General features: G+C 41.7%; 1 protein-coding gene across 2 annotated transcripts in view; it reads left to right on the top strand.

Annotated features, from left to right (window-relative positions):
• The first annotated feature begins 255 nt into the window (after nucleotides 1–255).
• The window catches only part of LOC126998692 (reelin-like), a 438,128-nt gene continuing 418,079 nt past the window's right edge, over nucleotides 256–20,304 (top strand). For both annotated transcript variants that reach the window (XM_050860695.1, XM_050860691.1), the window contains exons 1-2: nucleotides 256–379; nucleotides 17,195–17,281. In XM_050860695.1, coding sequence (XP_050716652.1) covers nucleotides 371–379; nucleotides 17,195–17,281 — 96 coding nt within the window. In that variant the 5' untranslated portion in view covers nucleotides 256–370. The remainder of the gene's footprint in view (nucleotides 380–17,194; nucleotides 17,282–20,304) is intronic.

Genomic DNA, 20,304 nt, shown 5'->3' with positions numbered 1-20,304 from the left:
GTCAAGTCCACTGTCAAAACTTTGATATAAAACTCTCATACATTTTATATAATACGTACGTGTGCCTATGAGGAGAGGCTGACGTTGATAAGGAAAGAGTGTGTGCATGAGAGAGAGAGAGAGAGAGAGAGAGAGAGAGAGAGAGAGAGAGAGAGAGAGAGAGAGAGAGAGAGAGAGAGAGAGAGAGAGAGAGAGAGAGAGAGAGAGAGAGAAGTGTGACGCTGAGTGCAGGGGCGTGGCGCTGGCAGGGCGGGATGGTGGATGGCCGTGCAAAAGGCAACCGATTAGTCAGTCTCCACTTTGCGTTGGGTGTGTGAGCAGGAGTGAGAGGACAGACAGACAGTTGCCGCCGACACTCGGCTTCCTCACCATGCACGGCGTAAGTATCCCCAGGTCATCTTACCACGGTGTTTTTTTTTTTTTTTTTTTCAGCAGAGGAGAGCGGCCAAGCACAACGGAAGAAAGAAATCCAGCAACTTGTCGTTCCATTTTTTTTTTACAGCGCATTTTTTTTTACAGCGCAGAGAGCAACTCAAGGACAACAAAAAGATGTAAAAAAAAAAAAAAAGCCCGCTAACTGTTGTTCTCATACAACAATTAGTATAGAGTGGCCAATAATAAAAAAGGTATAAAAGGTGACATGCTTACATTCACTGGCTCGTATTGTAAGACATTTCGCCGCCCAAGAACACATATTTAACAAGGCTTTCGTAGGAGTTGTGGGCATATCCAGTAGTAGAGATATGACCCTGGTGGTAGTCTGACCCTTCTTCTGTATCGTGAACCTGAAGAAACACTCATTAGAACCCGACTGATCCCCTCTTTGACCTTCAGAAATAGCCGATGTGAAAAGCTAAGGCTGTATTACTGAACATTTCGTCGCCCAAGTTCATATATTTGACAAGGCTTTCGTAGGAGTTTTGGGCATTTCCAGGAGTAGTTTTAAGAGCCTGGTGGTAGTTTAACCCTTCCTCTGTACCGCGAACCTGAAAAAAAACACTCATTAGAACACATATTTGACAAGGCTTTCGTAGGAGTTTTGGGCATTTCCAGGAGTAGTTTTAAGAGCCTGGTGGTAGTCTGACCCTTCTTCTGTACCATGAACCTAGAAATACACTCATGAAGACCCGATTCATCTCTTTTTTTGGTCTTTGGAAATAGTTGATGTGAGAGATGGAAGCGTCTTTGAGGAGGGTCGTATTATAAGACATTTCGCCGCCCAAGAACACATATTTGACAAGGCTTTCGTAGGAGTTGTGGGCATTTCCAGGAGTAGTTTATGACCCTGGTGGTAGTGTGACCCTTCTTCTGTACCCTGAACCTAGAAACACATATTTGACAAGGCTTTCGTAGGAGTTGTGGGCATTTCCAGTAGTAGTTTATGACCCTGGTGGTAGTGTGACCCTTCTTCTGTACCGCGACCCTCAGGAAACACTCATTAGAACCCGACTGACCCCCTCTTCGGTCTTCAGAATAGCTGATGTGAGAAGCGAAAGTGTCTTGTAATACCTACCGTGACGTTATTACAAAATTATTTCCTGTAACAATAATACAGTGCTAAAGACGAAAGTATAAAAAAAAATATAATGCAGAAAATACATACTAGGAATATGAGTTAAGGTAAAAATGCGTTATTATTTATTATTCCTATCCTTCCAAATGTAACGTAGCTTCATCCAATCTTAGCAATGTTTTCATAGAATCTTTGTGTGGTATTCTATTGAACCTAATATCCGAACAGGACGTGTCTACATAGGCCTTGGTCATGCTGTATTTTTTAGAATGCTTGTGGAATAACATTTGAGCTGGCTGGCAGACATTCACACGGGGCAGCAGAGCGGATGGCAACCCGTTTATTCTTTCCGTAGATGTTCTAGTAAGTGTGCGAGTGTGTGCGTGCGTGCTAGCGAACTACTTATCCGCCCCATCCCGCCCCTCCAGATAACACGCCGGAAGTGTCCTTTGTTCTCAGTTTGACGCAGGGATTCCTTTATATACATGTTTTTATATTTTTTTTAGGGAGAAGAGTTTCCCTATGTTGCAATGTTCTTCAAACTCTTCTTGTAGTGATCTATTTTTATGTATTCGCATTTAAAAGCTCCCTTAGCCACCCGTCTTCAAGGAATCCGAATTCATAACTCAAAGCATGTCCCTCCCGCCGTCTAGTATTAAACTATCCATTGGTGAAGAGGTGGCCCCACGCCTGTTTAGTTTATCGTGACCCATTACTGACCCGTGTTTAGATGGGCCGTAATCCAGAGGAAAAAATATATTCGAATCTTTTAATCGCTTGTGCTTTCCCTCTTACTCCATGGTATATAGTGACACGAAGAGGAAAATTGATGGGTTACCGATGGACTGACTGCATCGACTCGGCAAAAGTTTTTAAGCATCTATCACATTCTGGCCTTCTCTCTGACCACCAGCACGGATTCTGCAAGGGGCGCTCTGCTGCTGATGTTCTTGCCTTTCTAACTAACTCCTGATCAATGTTTCTTAGCCGTATCGGTGATACTCTTCCTGTTGCCTTAGACACCTTGATAGCTTTTGAGAGAGAGTGGCACTGATTTTGTTTATAAACCACCCTCGTAAGGATTCTATCCCTCTTTCTCTCTATTTCTTCAGCTCTAGTTTCCTTTCAGGCCAATCTATCTATGCTATGGTAGACGGTGCGTATTCTACCCTTAAACCTGTGAAGAGGCTCTTTCCAATGTTCATTAATGGTCTTTCCAAAACAAACTGTTCTGTCCACTCTTACGCCGATGACGCTACAGAACGCCTAAACTCTGACCTTGCTATCGTTTCTGAATGGGGCAGAAGGAACTTGCTGTTATTCAAGGCCTCGAAATCTCAATTTCTCCACCTGTCAACTCGACACAATCATTCAAACACCTATCCCTAATTCCTCGATAACATTCAGCTGTACCCTTCTTGTATTCTCGACCTATCCTTAACTCAAAATCTTATCTGTAAACTTCATATACCTTCTCTTCCTAAATCGTCTTCCTCGAGATTAGGCGTTCTGTATCGTCTCCGCCAGATTTTCCCCCTCCTAGACGCTATCTATGAACAAGGGCCTTTTTATGTGCTGCTTATAGCATCAGCAGCCTATCTTGAGTGGCCCGGTGAATGGCCCAGGCGCAGGCGAATTTATTCAGTGTCTGCCGTGACATAAGACTGGACCGTCCGTTCTCACATGGAGTAATATACACCTCATGTGTGTTTGTGTTCGGCACACACATCCTTTTTGCACCAAGCAGAGTCAAGGACTATTGTCTCATTAACTACACTACTCGTACTGACAATCTCTTGAATTCCGCCGCACTGTTGCCTCTCTATTAAGCCCCGTTCACACTGTGCCGACTCTGGGCCAAGACAACCCAGCGACTTCTGCATTTGACAAGTCGGCTCCCACGCTCCAAGAATTTTTTGGCGTCTTGGTGTCGGCTACCATGATTGCCGACTGTCTGGGACATTCGGCCAACTAGTTGGCAGAATGTCTGCGGCATGCTGCTAACTAGTCTCAAGACGAGTCTCAACGGTGAATTTTTGAAATGGCGCCATGTCTATGACAACCACGAATCTGCCGACCGATTGGCCGACAGTCTTGACAGTCCTGACGACAATCTTCCAGATTGTCTGTCAACTGGTTGGCCGACTAGAGGCGTTTTCAGTAGTGTCACCGACAAGTCAAACGAAGGCAGACGGATGGGAACGGGGTCAGACGTGCTCCGTGATATGCTTGCCCAAACGGCTCTCGCCAGCAAACGCGAGCTGACATTTTTCATCGGCCAATCAGCGAGCACTACCACACACCACCACAATGCGGTCGAGTTCCCGTAGGAATGTTTTGAAGAATAAAATATAGAATATAATGCTCTTTGAGACCCTGAAAGTTAGTGTTGTATAAAGAAATATTTATTTTCTTGTCATTTCACATTAAAAACAACCTGAAAATGCCATAAGGCAAGGGAAAGAAGGGAAGATACTGCCTTCTCTGATGATATTTCGCATCTTTTTGACCCCTAGGCAGCGTTGTCCAACTCTGATTCGTGGCTATGACTTTAGACCCGGAGCAGAGATGTTTTTTTCGTATGTCGGTGCGTTTCTTGCATCATCTCTTAACATAATCATCATGTGTGGGCGAGGAAATATATAATTTTGGAATATTATAGTTGACATCAAGCTAAAACAAGGAGAAAATTAGAGTTGGCTCAGAACTCGTACATGCGAACGTAAACACAACTCCTCCCACCAACAATTCGTCTGTGCCGCTGGATGAGGGGCATATAGCTACAAAGGATTAAGCACAGGTGATCTGTAGTCATCCTCTAGGAACAAATCGTCGAATTCCTCCATCTTTCTGCTTCCACCAATGTGCACTCTGAGTACTTGGGTCTGAAGAGTGATGTACACGAATTATTCCCGAGCGGTGGCGCCTGTCGTCTGGCAGCGGAGCTGTAATTCGTTTTCAGTAAAAATGCTGTTTGTTTGCGATAGTTTGACTTGACGGTGACACTACTGAAAACGCCTTAGCTGGCCGACAGTTGCCAAGTAGGGATGGGCAAGTACCGTTAATTTGAGTACCGGTACCGAAAACTCAGGTACAGTTAGTACCGGTACCGGTACCCGAAGGAGTATTTTTTTAATCTTAATGACTTCTGATGAAATTCCCAAATAAATTTCCTGTAAAGAAAACTCTCTCTCTCTCTCTCTCTCTCTCTCTCTCTCTGAATGAAGTGAATATTTATTTTTTCGAAAAAAAAATAGCATGTATAGTTATTATGGATGTACTCGATCATAGTCTAATAACAATAACAATATTTATTAGCAACCTAAAAAAGAAAAAGAATCGGACATCAAGAATTATCCAGTAACTCCAATAAATAAATAAAATAATAAAATAATGGAAACGGGAGCTGTGATGGAAACGAAGAGCAGGACAAAATGGTGGGAACTTGGGGAGACGGTCAGCGAGGCCGTGACTCAGCCGCGAGCACAACATTCAATTAGGCTTAAAGCGTCTCTACAGGGCCCAAACCGCATGGCGACGGGCGAGCGCCGAGCGTCACTAAGATCCTAAACGGTACCGGTACTAGCGGCAATGCTCAGTGCCGAGTGATCATGACGCTTCCCGGCACCCGAGTGATCATGAGGCTTCGCGGCACCAGGTACCGGTACCTGGTGCCGCGAAGAATCGATTCTTCGCGGCACCCGGTTCCGGTACCTGGTGCCGGGAAGCCTCATGATCACTCGGCACTGAGCATTGCCGCTAGTAACGGTACCGTTTGGATCTTAGTGACGCTCGGCGCTCGCCCGCCTCCATGTGGTATCACGCGGTATGGGCCCTGTGTGGAGACGCTGAGTCACTGCCTCGCTGACCGTCTCCCCAAGTTCCCACCATTTTGTCCTGCTTTCCGTTTCCATCACAGCTCCCGTTTCCATTATTTTATTATTTTATTTATTTATTGGAGTTACTGGATAAATCTTGATGTCCGATTCTTTTTCTTTTTTAGGTTGCTAATAAATATTGTTATTGTTATTAGACTATGATCGAGTACCCATATCACCGAGATATCCACTCACTGAGTGGTGATCTCTCTCTCTCTCTCTCTCTCTCTCTCTCTCTCTCTCTGAATGAAGTGAATATTTATTTTTTCGATAAAAAAATAGCATGTATAGTTATTATGGATGTACTCGATCATAGTCTAATAACAATAACAATATTTATTAGCAACCTAAAAAAAAAAATCGGACATGAAGAATTATCAATAAATCCAATAAATAAAACCGAGCAATCTGGTATCGGTACCGTACCGTTTAGCTGGTACGTTAGTACCGGTACTGGTACCGGTACCTGCCCACCCCTATTGCCAAGGAGTTGGCCGACGGTCTTCTTGACTGTCTTCGCGACTGTCTTGGCGACTGTCTTCGCGGCAGCCTTGCCGTTCCTTAAAATACGGAATCGCTCTGTATTCGAGAGTGAAATGTATGGTTCCGTTTAGAACCAATACGGAACGGCATTTGTTCCGTACGGCATTTTATTATCTGAATGGTCAAGTTGATAAAATTCAGTATCTTAAAATTGTAGTGAGCGCATTTTTCTGTTAATCACACAACCAGCCCGTAAAATATGTCGAAGGTTCGTCCTAAAATACGTGTAAAATACGCGACGTAACGTCCCTCCCCCTTCCTCTTGCCTCCACCAGCAGCGTGCTGCGGCTGTCACTCATTGCATGCTCGAGAAATTTTAGGGTTGCCACCCGTTCCTTTAAATATGGATCCATTCCGTATTGAGAGTGAGATGTTGCATTCCACATTTTTCTGACCTCAGGGTGACAACCCTAGTTGTGTCATTAAACACAAGAGAGATCGAGGCAAAAGGAGTGCGTGCGTGCTGTGCGGCTCCCAAGTTTGTGCCAGCGAAATGTAACCATGCCCAGAAGTTGTTATTGTGCTTGTGATTGCAAAATAAAAATATAAATTTTTTGATGGCGGCAGTGTTAGCCAATATTTCTGAGCCGACAGTCGTTACGAACGTTCTTCATTAGGCGAAGACTGTCGTCACGACAGTCCCTCATCATTCTTAAGTAGTCGGCACAGACGACTGTGCCGACAGGAAACGGTAAAAATTTGAAAAATGGCCTTGACAGTCGTCACGACTGTCTCAAGACAAGCCAAGACTGTTGACGACAGTCGTCACGACTGCCCCAGACCTCCCTCAGACCTCAACCGGAAGTGACGGTTGGTCCAGACTCTTGCCGACTCTTGTCGTGAAAGTTTAGCATGGAATATTTTTTTGCGCTAACCCTCACGACTCCAGACTCCCGTCACGACGTCGGCGCAGCAATCTCAAGACCTCTTTCAAGACATGCCCGACCCTTTCACATCAACACCCAAGACCTCGTGTATCCTAGAGTCGTGAGTTGTCTTGGCCCAGAGTCGGTACAGTGTGAACGGGGCTTTAAGGGGCTTTCACACATTCAAGAGTAGGGCGCCGAATTGTCACGACTTCGTACTCGTAAATACTCGCAGCTGTACTCGTAGATACTCTCGAACACTCTTTATCAGCTCGTGGTAGGCGTGGCCTTGTCGTGCGGAGTCGTGGGTATGCGTGGGAGCGGCTAGAAATTTTGAACATGCTCAAAATTGAGCCGCGCAACGGTCACGACTTTTGAATGCGTAGCGGATGCGTAGCCATCGACTCGTAGCTACGCGTGGCTTATCGCAACGATTCGTACCTATGCGTCGTGGGGTGACCCCATCCCGATTTGCTACGCATTGCCACGAAGTGTCAAGAGTTGGAGCGAGTTGCTACGAGTTACCACGAGTATCCACGATCTGTCGTAGCAAGTCGTGTCAATATAGTCGTAGCAACTCGTGGACGAGTTGCTACGAATACAATCAAGAGTCGACAAGAGTAGACCTGCGAGTAGCTACGATTAGCCAATATTAGCCAAGAGTAGCCACGCATTGTGTCCGGGAGTACTACACATTGCTACGAGAGTCACGCATAAAGTCAAGAATTGCTACGAGTTTCAGAACTTGCAAGAGTCAACAAGACGAACCATGAGATCCCACGAGTTTGCCACTGGGGTGGGGAGGGGAGTTGCTTAGCAGCGGCAAGATTTCACATATTTATAGGCGCGTCCCTGACCCGCACCGCTCAACTGTGACCCACTTCGGTGACTAGCCATCATCATGTCACGGAAGTCCCAGTTGCGGCCTGCCCTGTCGGAGGATCTATTTTCATCGGAGGAAGACACGCAGCTCCATTCACCACCTATTGGCGACATACAGGCCGACAACCAACCCGACACGCAGCCAGACAGCCAACGAAACGTACTTCAAGTTCCGCTTCTAGTTGAAGTATCTCCAATTTTCGGTTTATGGTTGCCATTGTTGGTGAAGATTGAAGGTAATGACGCTGGGGCTATTGCTTGTGACTATCTGGAGAATGTTCACTCTCCCCACCCTCTTTATATAGCACAGGTAGGGAGTTTTCACCTCTGTGGGTCGAACAAATGCAACTCTTGTAAACTAGCAGCAACTAGAAACGACACATAGCAAAACGAGCAACTCGTGAAAAATAGGAAAAACACAAGAAATTTCAGTTTAACTCGTAGGGACCTCGTACTACTCGTAAGCAGCACTAAAAGTTCGTAGCTATGCGTACTGAGTCTTAGCAAACTCGCATCAACTCGTACTAAATCGTGACAAGTGCGACCGTTAAAATTTTGAATTTTCAAATAATTCGTAGTGACTCGTACAGATTCGTGAAGGCATTCGTAATAACTCGTAACTATGCGCACCTACTCTCAGCAAACTCGTACTAACTCGTACTAAATCATGAGACGCGCGACCGTTAAAAATAATCGGGCCTCTTTTCGCACGAGTAGACGCCGAGTTCCAATTCGTCGCTACTCGGCGCCCTACTCTTGAATGTGTGAAAGCCCCTTTAGTCTCTCGATATATTCATGCAGACTGTACTTCTGAACTTGTTAACTGCATGCCCCCACTTCTTTTCGCGGCCACACGGCTTTCTATTCTTGCTCATCTCTGTGCTATCCAGATGCCTTATGCAAGAGTTACCTAGCATCTTCAGTCTTTTATCCCTTCGCTGGTTACCTCAGGAGCAGCCATCCTTTGTCTGTATTTCCTCTTGCCCTCGACGAGAACTCATTCAAGAGGGTAAATCAAGACAACACTCCTTCCCAGGCTGGCCCTTGCCTTTGGCCATTTAATTCTTTTTCCTTCTGCCGGAGCAGCGTCTAGCGGGATTTTTTGTTATTTGCCTTTCATTTTTGCCCTTGAGCTGCTTCCGTTCCTGTGAAAAAAAAAAGAAAATCTATGGACTGGCGCATTTCATGTGTTTTTAGCTTGTGGCGCCACAACACTTTAATACTCGACGCACGGATGTTGTGTCGTGAGTTTTACTTTACGAATAGCCACAACAGTTTAGTAGTCTAAGTAGTGATGGAATGCGTTATGTGTGTGTGTGTGTGTGTGTGTGTGTGTGTGTGTGTGTGTGTATATATATATATATATATATATATATATATATATATATATATATATATATATATATATATATATATATATATATATATATATATATAGATAGATAGATAGATAGATAGATAGATAGATAGATAGATAGATAGATAGATAGCCTATCTGGATGAGTGACACATCGCACTCAATCACTCTGAACTATATCCCTTTTTCTCTTTTCCTGAGTAATCATCATTAATTTCCTCTACTGAACGTGCCAAACCATTACCGTCTCGAGACGGCAATGGCCAAACCCTGTGTGCGAGTTGGTGCGCGCTTTACCTTGCTCCTCCCCCATGTTTGCCGTGTGTGGCACCCCTGTGTGCTGGGAGACGAATGTCCTGGAGGTTGAGCGATGCCTTTAAACGTCGCGTGCTGCGACTAGCAACACACCTCTTTGTCCCCTCATTTCGGCTAAGACGGACGACCTCTCCTGGCCTGTGGAGGTCGAACGGCTAGTCCGCGTCTGCTTGACCATGAACCAAGCGGCCAGCATTATGTCAGAGTATGGCTGCGTATAGTCTCCTGCTACCCCTGAGGATGTTGGGCTCAGAGGCCCAACAATCAGCCTCCCATTGTAGGGTTCCGCGGTGAGCAGGGGCGTATGAGAGTGATTTCTTCAAGACGCATATGGCAACCAGGTAGGGAGGGGGGTGGGGTAAGGAAAGTACCACTGCCACGCCACCCAGACCCACACTCTTTGCTTGGGGGCCTCTAGGACGGTACAGATGAGACACGAGCTCGTCGAGTGATGAAATCCTTGATGATTTCCAATCCCTTAAATAAAAGTCCAGGACCAGACAATACACTACTTAAAGAAACCAAAGGCGAAATACCCTCCTCTCTCACATCCATATTTAATATGTCCTCGCGACAAGGCATTGTCTCTTTGGCTTTGAAGGTGTTTAATGTAACTCTGATTTTTAAGAAAGAAGACAAAAAAAAAAGTACCGGATAAGTCCAGACCCATTAGTCTAATTGCAGTAGTAGGTAAGCTACTCGAGTGAATATTAGAGAAAACTGTGAGACACCTTGAAACCCACAACATGCCTTCCATAACGAGATCCTGCTTATCGAACCTACTGACCTTTTATAACGACTTCTTAGTTAATGATGTAACTAAATCACTGGACGTATTCTATATTGATTTTCAGAGTTTGATAAAGTTCCACAACATAAATTAATAAATTCAAGCAACTAGGTATTGAAGGTAAAGTACACCAATGGATCGATAATTGGTTGACCAACAGACAGAAAAGATTGGTGAGTGGGCGCGTCTCACTAGTGGTGACCCTCAGGGCTCACTCCTTGGCCCAGTGCAGTTTACTTTACATCAACGAAGTTGACGTTGGATTCCAGACTCTAATTAATAAGTTTGCTGACGAAACAAAGGTTGGTAATTTGGTTCTCTCAAAGCCTTCAAGAAGATTTCCATAAAATTTCAGCTTGATCTGATAGATGGAAGATGCCCTTTGATTTAGATAAGCGCCAGATTTTTCAAGGTTGAACAAAAATTAAGAGCTTCGATTACAAAATGTGTGGCTTCAAACTCAGAAGCGTTCAGTGTGTCAAAGACTTGGCTCTCAAAATCGCGTCAAACCTCAAATTCTCTCAACAAAGCATTAATGCAGCAAACAGAATGCAAACAGCGCTCCCATTTATGCTTAAACTCAGCATTGTTAAGATATTGTGTTAAATCATTGCCTGTAAGGTTAATTAGACTCACTTATTGCATATATGTTCCTTTATTGCCAAAAAATATCTTCATTGTGAAAATATAGGGCGTCCTATATGTAGGTCACTAGGAAAATCCATATATATATATATATATATATATATATATATATATATATATATATATATATATATATATATATATATATATATATATATATATATATATATATATATATATATATATATATATATATATATATTGCATTGCACTTCCTAGCAAAATTGTTTGTTATCATGATATTAGGTACTGATGAAATTTAACAAATATATTATTATCTCTTTCTCCTCGAGAATAGACTCCTGCAACATATTACTGAGTGTGGTCTTCCTTGAAACATTTCACTGAGGACCCCTATCCCACTTCTTACTTCTGTTTTTTGTCTTCATATGGCAGTGAGCACAACGTGTCGGAAAACTTTGTGGAACAACCCAGTGTGCATGCATGTCATATCTACGTAGCCTCATCTGCTCTAGCCCTAGGTTTTCCCCGTTTGCTAGGGCCTGGGTGATTTGCAGAGCGCTCCAGGTAGAAGCGTGCAATGCTGCGCCTAAAAGAAAGGAGGTCCATGGCATCCTTACCCTCACATAATTTGTGCAGTTGCCAAGCATTGTTGATTGCTACATCAATACAATATGTCACAAGCTTTTGTTTTCTTTTTCTTTGGTTCATATTCTTCATCCTCACCAGGATTTTCATCATCCAAAGCAGCAGGTGCTCGAAGCATACTTCCGGGCAAGTTGTTCATAGTTCCTCCTCGTTACCAGAATCCTCATCAGTAATTGAACCAGTAGCATTATCAGGGGGTAAAATGGGGATAACAATCTCTTCTCCTGAATTACTTGATTCAGCTATACTTAGGAGGCCAGTTAGCCTGGCTACCTTGGTAGACTTGCTGCAGAAGCAGCTCGATTTGAATCCACTGAAAATCAGATGTAATATAAAATGTATTGTTACATAACATCAAATAAAGAATAGTACACAAAAGTGTGTAGAGACAACACTCACCTACTTGTGGATGCCATTACGAAAAAATGAAATGTCAAATTCCTCAACTTTAAGATGCTGTGCAACAGAGATTCGGACACCAGATTTCAAGGAGTACTGCCTGTTCAAGAGCCCAAATATCAGTAAGGAATGTGAGACCACCAAATTCCATTTTCTATAATATCCCAATTTTCTATGAATAAATATAAGGGTGGACTATATATAGGACGCCAGGCATAAATGGGTTAATTAATTAATTAATAGAAACTCTCATTGAAGAATAAAAATGTAATACTTCCACTGTACAATAATTTAGTCCGACTCCACTTGGAATATGCGTTGTGGTCTGACTGGTCTCCCCACCATGCGAAAGATATTGCTAAATTAGAAACTCTTTGAAACTCTTTGAAACTCTTTATTATACTTGCAAAATAAAATGTAAATGTAACAATATATTGTAATATTAATGCATGAGCAGGTAGCCCATATAAAAGTGTTTTTCGGGCAAAATATGAATTAACTTTTTACATGAGATAGTTCGTTTGTAGAAAGTTTAATTACGACAGGTGCTGTTTGTAATTAAGATACTTCAAATTTCTAATACTTAGCTATTTCATATTTTGTATACTGTCTTTTATAAGAACTTGTTGTTGGCAAAAGTTTTATGTGACTAGGTATCGAATTCCACAGTTTTGTGCCTGAGTAGGATAGGGAATGTTTGAACAGCGTTAGATAAAGTTGTGGCGTTGTAAGATATTCACGAGTGCGTGTTGAATAATTGTGTTGTGGTTGTAATGCTGGGATTGGGTTATTTCTTAGAACTTTAAACATATAAATTCCAATTTGTAATTTATTTAGGTCAAATTTTTTTAAATGTTGGTCTCTTTGAAAAGTGGTTGTGTGTGTTCTAGATGGTCACTCTGTGTTATAATCCTTACAATTTTCTGAACAACGGCAGTAAGTGAGTAGGATAGGTATTGCACCATATGGCTATGCAATAATTGAGGTGGGGAAGGACGTGGGCATGGTAAAGAATTTTGAGTACATGTAAGGGCATGCGATCTTTAACTTGGTGGAGGAGATAAATCAACCGTGATAATTTGAGACATAGTCCAGATATATATTGTTTGAATGTCAAGGCTTGGTCATTGGTCACACCAAGTAATGTATGTTGGGTTGTTTTCTTGATAACATCATTTTGATACTGAAAGGGGGGTAAGTTTACTGATATTTTGTTGGTGAACAACATATAATATGTTTTACTTAAATTAACAGTTAGTCTGTTATTTACACACCAGTCTTGGAAAATTTTGAGGTCAGTGTTAGCTTTGTTAATAATATCAACTGGGTCTTTACCAGTAATATATAAAGTGGAGTCGTCAGCAAAAAGTTTTGCTTTAAAATTCAGAAATATTTGAGCTAGATCGTTAATGTAAAGAAGAAAAAGTATCGGGCCAAGAACACTCCCTTGAGGGACGCCGTATTTGATAAGTTTTGGTGTGGATAAATAATTTTGAATTTTGACAGATTGAGTTCTGTTTGTTAGATAATCTTTAAACCAGCCATGTATAATACCCCGTATCCCATAATATTCTAGTTTTTAAGTAAAATATCATGTCTTACTGTATCGAAAGCTTTTGTAAAGTCAATAAAAACGCTAAATAAGGAAAGTTTAGAATCCAAAACAGAATAGATTTGTTCAGTGAAGGAACTCAATGCATTGAAGGCGCTCAGGCCTTGTCGGAAGCCAAACTGTTCTGGGTTCAATATGGATTTAGCTTCAAGAAATTATATCAAAAACTTTTTAATTATTTTTTCAAAAAATTTGAGTAAACATTTAGCAGAGATATTGGCCTATAATTTCCTATAATATCCTTCGGACCTTTTTTGTAATTGGGTATAACAGTGGCATGTTTTAAGCAATGTGGAAATTTACCAGTGGCAATATATTGGTTAAACAGCATAGCTAATGGTATGGCTATTATATGTTGATTTGATTTAATAAGAGATATAGAGATCTCATGTGTATTGCCTTTCTTAGTTTGCAAGGAATTAATTATGTTAATTACATCTTGTGGGTATATTGTGGGAACTGCCATGGGTGTTGGGTAGTCACCTCGAAGAAACCTTAACGGGTTTTCATTAGAAGGTGGGATATTTTGATCCAAGTTAGGGGCAACATTAATATAATAGTCATTAAATGCTTCAGCCATTTCTAAAAGATTATTTTTAATATTCTGTTGCTATGGGATATATAGTTTAGATAATTCTTTTTGTGGTCGTTTTTTAATTGATTTATGGTTTTCCATATTTTCCTTGTGTCATTTTTAAAGTTCGCAAATACAGCCATATAATGAGCTTGTTTAGCAGTTTTAATTACTCTGTTTAAGGTATTGCGATATTGCTTGTAGTAATTTTCTGATATAGCGCCAATTTTATAGTCTTTGTATAAGTTGTTTTTTAACCTTATTGAATTTAGAACGGCTTGTGTTATCCAAGGATTGTTTAATCTTTTGTCAGTTAGATACTTAGTTTTTGAAAGTAAAACAATGGTTATATATTTCTTGGATTTTGGTAATAATTATATCAAAGTTGTAATTAATGTCATCTGACAGAAGGAGATTATCCCAGTTTAATAAGTTTAATTTGTGGGAAAAGAGTTGTTTGCCTTCTTATCCTATACTTCTGAAAGTAATCTTATGCAGTTTATGGTTTGTTGGGGGAACAGCTATGTTCAAAAAATATTTGGAGATGGTCTGAGATAGGGAAATTTATAATTCCCGAGGTAAAGTTTCTGTTAAAATTTGTATAAATATGGTCCAGTAAGGATGGCTCTCCTAGATCTATGTTGTCAGGAAATCTTGTAGGTCTGGCAATGTGAGGAGTGAAATTGAGAGATTGGACATTCACAAGGAAATTGTTTGTAGGGATGTGTGTTGTGTGTTCTAACAGGTTAATGTTAAAATCTCCTAAAATTAAAAAAAAAAAAAAATTATTGAATTTCTTAAAAGTGTATTCAGAATATCTGTAAATTCTTCTACATCTATATGTTTACTGTTTGGTCTGTAAACTGCACATATTATAATATTTAATGAATTCGAGTTTATTGTAATAGTATTAATTTCAATGTTTTCATTTACAGTTGTTAATTTTTCGATTTGTTCAGATTGAAAAGTGTTTGAAACAAAAATTGAGACTCTTCCCTGAGGTCGAGTGTTTCTGATGAGGTGGTAGGAGTGGTAACCAACAAATTCATGAAGGTGCTTGTTGTTTTCACTAAGCACTTGAATGTGGCCAACGTAGGGCAAAAATGATGATATCCTCCTTGCGGAACAAACCTTACCATCAAAGGCTCTCATCTCTTTACCTGTTATTTCTTGAGAAACGTCTCCTTCGAGGAAAACTGATTGAATGTTTTAAAATACTCATTGGTTTTGCGAATGTGGACAAATTAAAATTGTTTATTTACTTTTCGAACGAGAAGCAATGTCACAAAACTGTGTAAATAAGTAAAATTAAGACTGCACCAAATCTTTTTTCACCAACGTTGTAGCGCGAGAGTGGAATAATGTCCCACCTTCAGTGGTCCAATGCAACACGAGAGATTTATAGGAAAAACAAGCTCGAGCGATACTTCCTTCAACTTCATAATTAACCTTCAACTTCATAATTAATAAAGAGGCAATGCAAAGTCTTGGTGGCATTTGATTTAATTTCATTTCACTTAGGTTTAAGGACAGACCACTTAATCTGGACTATAGGGTCTGTGTGGTCTTATTATCTATGAAAATCGATGTAAATCTAAGGTATGCCTCACCGAAGAGCGCACCGACTTGGTATACCGTTATTAGGCGGTCAAGGTTGTTGCGCAACCATTCCTTAATGGGCTGTCCTTAGTACGTGTTCAGGGGGGCCATGATCCCACATCCAGGGGCTGCAACTTATGCCTGCAGTGTGGTGGGAGAACAATGATCGTTACTTGTTTCTCACCCGGCAGATCGATGATATCCAGTTTTTTTATGTAACTGATGGCCGTCCAGTATCAGCATAATTGCTTGGCTTTGTGTGCTCCAGGAAATGATTGAACCTTTCGGTAAAGATTTCCAGTTGTATCCATCCCAACTTATGACAGGCATAGATGCTTCATATAGTCCGATATAAATACGAAATCCGTTTGGGTGGGGCCAGAACTTCTTCACAGGCTGCTGCATCACCCCAGTACATCACTCTCTCCCTCATATGTCATCTACGTACTATTTGAAGTTGTGTATCAAATATTCTGTATATAATAAATAAGATCTGGCAGCGCTATGGCCAGGGAGCTACTAGAGCGGTCACCGCCCAAACTGACTTCATAGCCGAGTCTGACTAAAGTACCAAACTAACGTACGCAACATTACAGTAACCTCTCAAGTTATGGAAATTAGCTTCTGATGTCATTGCTACATCCCTTACTTAATATTTCCTTGAGAGCAAAGTTTTCTCATCAAAGTTAATGATAGCAAGAGTAATTTATCTACTTAAAAATGACAAAGCTGGTAAAAAAAATAGGTACAAATATCTGTACTTTAAGAATTTAATTAAAAGTAAGGTAATATAATACTATGCTTCTGTCGATAACATCAAGGTCGCTGACCTTGTTTTTGCTGATGATGCCGACAAAGGCCCACGGTTCCTCTGCGGAGGAAGAAAAGCTTTATTAAACAACAAGAGTAGGCAACACACCTAGGAATACATTATAAATCGAGTAAAATGAATAAGCATGAATATTATATTATGACGAGTAGACTATTCGTAAAACACAGGGACGAATGCCGTCTGGACCAAAACTATTGTTAACATCTAACTCTATTAGACCACTTATTACATTATCTAAAGCCAATCCGGTGTTATCAAATTACGTCTCCGCCACCTGGTGAGCAGCAGGAAGAGGAGTGGTGACAGCAGATATAAAGTTCCTGTGGATCACTTTTCTTGTAATCCAAATGGGTCTTTTACGGAAGGTCCAGTTTTTGTTGTGGATATGAGTGTCTGATATGATACGAGTGTCTGTCTGTTTATGCATCTATATTTTCATTTATGTATCTACTCAATATCTTTCTATCTGTCCATCTATGTATCTACGTATGTACCTATAAACTTTGTATATGACTTCCTATGGCCAACTATCCAGCTATCTGTGTGAACCTTGACTGAATTACTGAACACAGTCAAAGTTCTAATACTTGTTCCTTTAATCAAACTAAATCAAAACCACTAACTCAGCTAATCTGGCGTATCCCAAACAAACCCAACCGAACCTAACCAAACTTAACTTTATCTTATGCAAACCCAACCCAATCTAACCTGATGTAACCTGTCTCACGGTGAAGGATAGCACACCTTTCTCATCGTGTTCACCTGTCCGTGCGTTCACAGTTGAGGTGTCTGCTGGCGTTGGTGGCTGCGGCGGTGCGCTGCGGGGCATTCACAGGAGGCCACAGGGACGGCTCATCGTATGATCAGGTATGTGAGTGAGCAGCCAGGTGAGGTCAAATACCTGCGAGAATAGATCCTTTTGCTTTTTCTTTTGACGCGACTTGTGAAAGTATGAGAAGGATGATGACGAGATGGAAGAAAACAAGTGTAAAAAGTTAAGTGTTAAGTTAAAACTATAATACTTATCTTCTGAAGGCCAAGGCTAACGGTTCCCACGGGAGAAGAAATGTTAAACATTTTATGCAGTCCTGCGGCCTTTCTCTGTGTACGGGATTAATGCAAAGGAATTCAATTTTACTACAGACTGAATATTCAGATTTGTTCAACCTACATAAAATATATTTTTTAAGGAGACAAATGGGTGATGTCCGCATATTTTTCCAGTCTTTATTTAGCACTCGTTGGTACTCGCGTATAACCGTAACAGTCTTGTGTTTGGTCTGCATCCTTCATTTACATGTGCCGCCATATCGTGGAGCACAGACACGGCAGTCCTCGACCGACTTGGTCGGCTCAGCTGACGTCAGCCGATAGAGTCCGTCTGTCGGCACCCTGTTACAGGGCTTTGCCATTGGCAAAGGCCCGCGCTTCCCCCAAAAGCATCTTAACATTTTCAGAGGCGTCGAACCTGGGTTCGGTCGAACCCAGGTTAAGAACCACTGCCCTAAAGGGAGGGAGCAATCTTTGAACAATATAGCGTGGAGCGGATAGTCTCTGAGGGGACGGACCTTTCTCACATCAGGGGCGTGCGAGATTAACATCACGCAACTTGACATCATCAAAAACATTAGGGCGTCAAGAAACTGGACAAAAACCGTAGCATCCATTGTTTGATCTCTCTGGGAGACACTGGCTTCAACTTCCAGTGTTACGCTCCGCCCTCAACCTCTGACCTTAAACGCCATCACCATTGACCTGCCCACCCTTTTCATAGCTGCAGGCATCCACCCAAGGTCTTGATCCACACCAAACAAAATGCAGCAGTCATTTGAGGGCGGAGTGTAATATGCTTGAAGCGGACCCAAACACCTGGCAGTCCTAGTGTTGGGGGGGCGGGTTGTCGAGATGCTTGACGCCCTGATGTTTTCAATAAATTCCGTTAAAGGCAAGACAGATACAATAAAAACAGGTACTCAGCGAATATTGTAATACAAATAGAATTAAAAAAAAAAAAGTTCAGTTCCGTTTGATTTCGCAGGGCATTTTTTTTTTTTTTATAGCAGAGGAGTCAGTTCGAGGGCATTAAAAAAGCCCGCTATTCACTGCTCCTTAAAAGAGTTAGAGGAGTGGCCGAAAGATAGGTCGATTTCGGGAGGAGAGGTGTCCTGATACCCTCCTCTTGAAAGAGTTCAAGTCGTAGGCAGGAGGAAATACAGATGAAGGAAGATTGTTCCAGAGTTTACCAGCGTGAGGGATGAAAGAGTGAAGATGCTGGTTAACTCTTGGTTAAGGGATTTGGACTGTAAAGGGATGAGCATGAGTAGAAAGTCGTGTGTGGCGAGGTCGCGGGAGGGGGGGAGGCATGCATTTAGCAAGTTCAGAAGAGCAGTCAGCTTGAAAATATTGATAGAAAATAGAAAGAGAGGCTCTAAGGCTGAACTCTTCTCTCAGACTTTCTCTAAAAACTCCACTCTGGACGATTTTGGGCATATTCCTCGTACTCATCCCCCCTCTGACTCCTTTAAGCCTGTTATTAAGATTCTTAAGAGTGATGTTTTCTATGCCCTTTATGGCCTCAATCCTCAGAAGGCTTAAGGGGCTCTCACACATTCCCGGTCCCGGTCGCGACCGTCCCCGATGACTCCCGATAAGCCGATCGGGGCCTGACCGCCGACAAAATAGGCAATAATGACCGGCGACCATATACGATTTTCGATTTCTCCGACCGGCGACTGCAGCAGGTCAGTCGGCAGACCTGCTGCACATCGACGAGCAAACACTTTCTTTGCATTTTCATATATTTATAATTACCTCATAAATAGCTTCATACCTAAATTCATTCGTGCATAAATCTCTCCTTTCACCCATTCCTCTTCCTCCTTTCTTTTCATCTCTTTCACCCTCTCTCCTTCCTTCCTCACCTCCTCCATCCCTCTCTCTCCTCCTCTCTTCCTCACTCTCTCTTCCTCACTCCTCCCACCTGTTCCTCCTTCCATTCCTTTCCCTCCTGTCTCTCTCTCTCTCTCTCTCTCTCTCTCTCATCTATCTATCTATCTATCTATATCTATCTATCTATCTATCTATCTATCTATCTATATCTATATCTATATCTATATCTATCTCTATCTATCTATCTATCTATCTATCTATCTATCTATATATATATATATATATATATATATATATATCTATATATATATATATATATATATTTCTCTCTCTTTCACCCATGCCTCTTCCTCCTTTATCGCATCTCCCTCTCTCTCTTCATCCCTCGCTCCTCCCTGTTCCTCTTCGTTTTCCCCCTTCCTCCCTCGCTAATCCCCAGGTCAGACTCAGGTGTTCACTGCGGTCGACCGCCGGTCGACCGCCGGTCTGCCGCCGGTCTACCGGCGACATTTTTCCACACCGCCGGTCGACCGGGCGCATCGCCGATATCAAAAAAGTGAGAAAATAATTTTTGCGTAATCACTTCATTTTATTAACAGGAATCATATATCAAATGGTTCTATATGAAGTTTGGCTTCTACCTCACTTCTGATGAGGGTATTACGTGAAATGCAAGAAGAGTGGAAAAATGCTAGTTTTCCATTTTGTATCATATTGTGACTACTTCTCCTTCCTTTCACATAAAACATAAATTGTTTCTAAAGAATGAGCAACATACATCAATTATTATTACCGCAGGAAGAACGTTAGTATCAACAATCCATAGTCAAAATTTTTCAACACAGTTATTAACACTGGTAGCAGTGGCAGACTGTTAGCTCGATGAGGCCTCTGGGTGCTGGATCTTTCGTCATTAGCACGGGTTGGAGTGTATTATCCTCAACTATCCAACCATGTCCAGAAGGTGGTGGTAAGTTTTGTGTTGATTCCAAAGCTTTCTT

Source organism: Eriocheir sinensis, chromosome 2 (genome assembly GCF_024679095.1).
Source record: "Eriocheir sinensis breed Jianghai 21 chromosome 2, ASM2467909v1, whole genome shotgun sequence".
In the NCBI taxonomy this organism is placed as follows: Eukaryota; Metazoa; Arthropoda; class Malacostraca; order Decapoda; family Varunidae; genus Eriocheir; species Eriocheir sinensis.
This window is presented reverse-complemented; position numbering and strand designations above follow the sequence as displayed.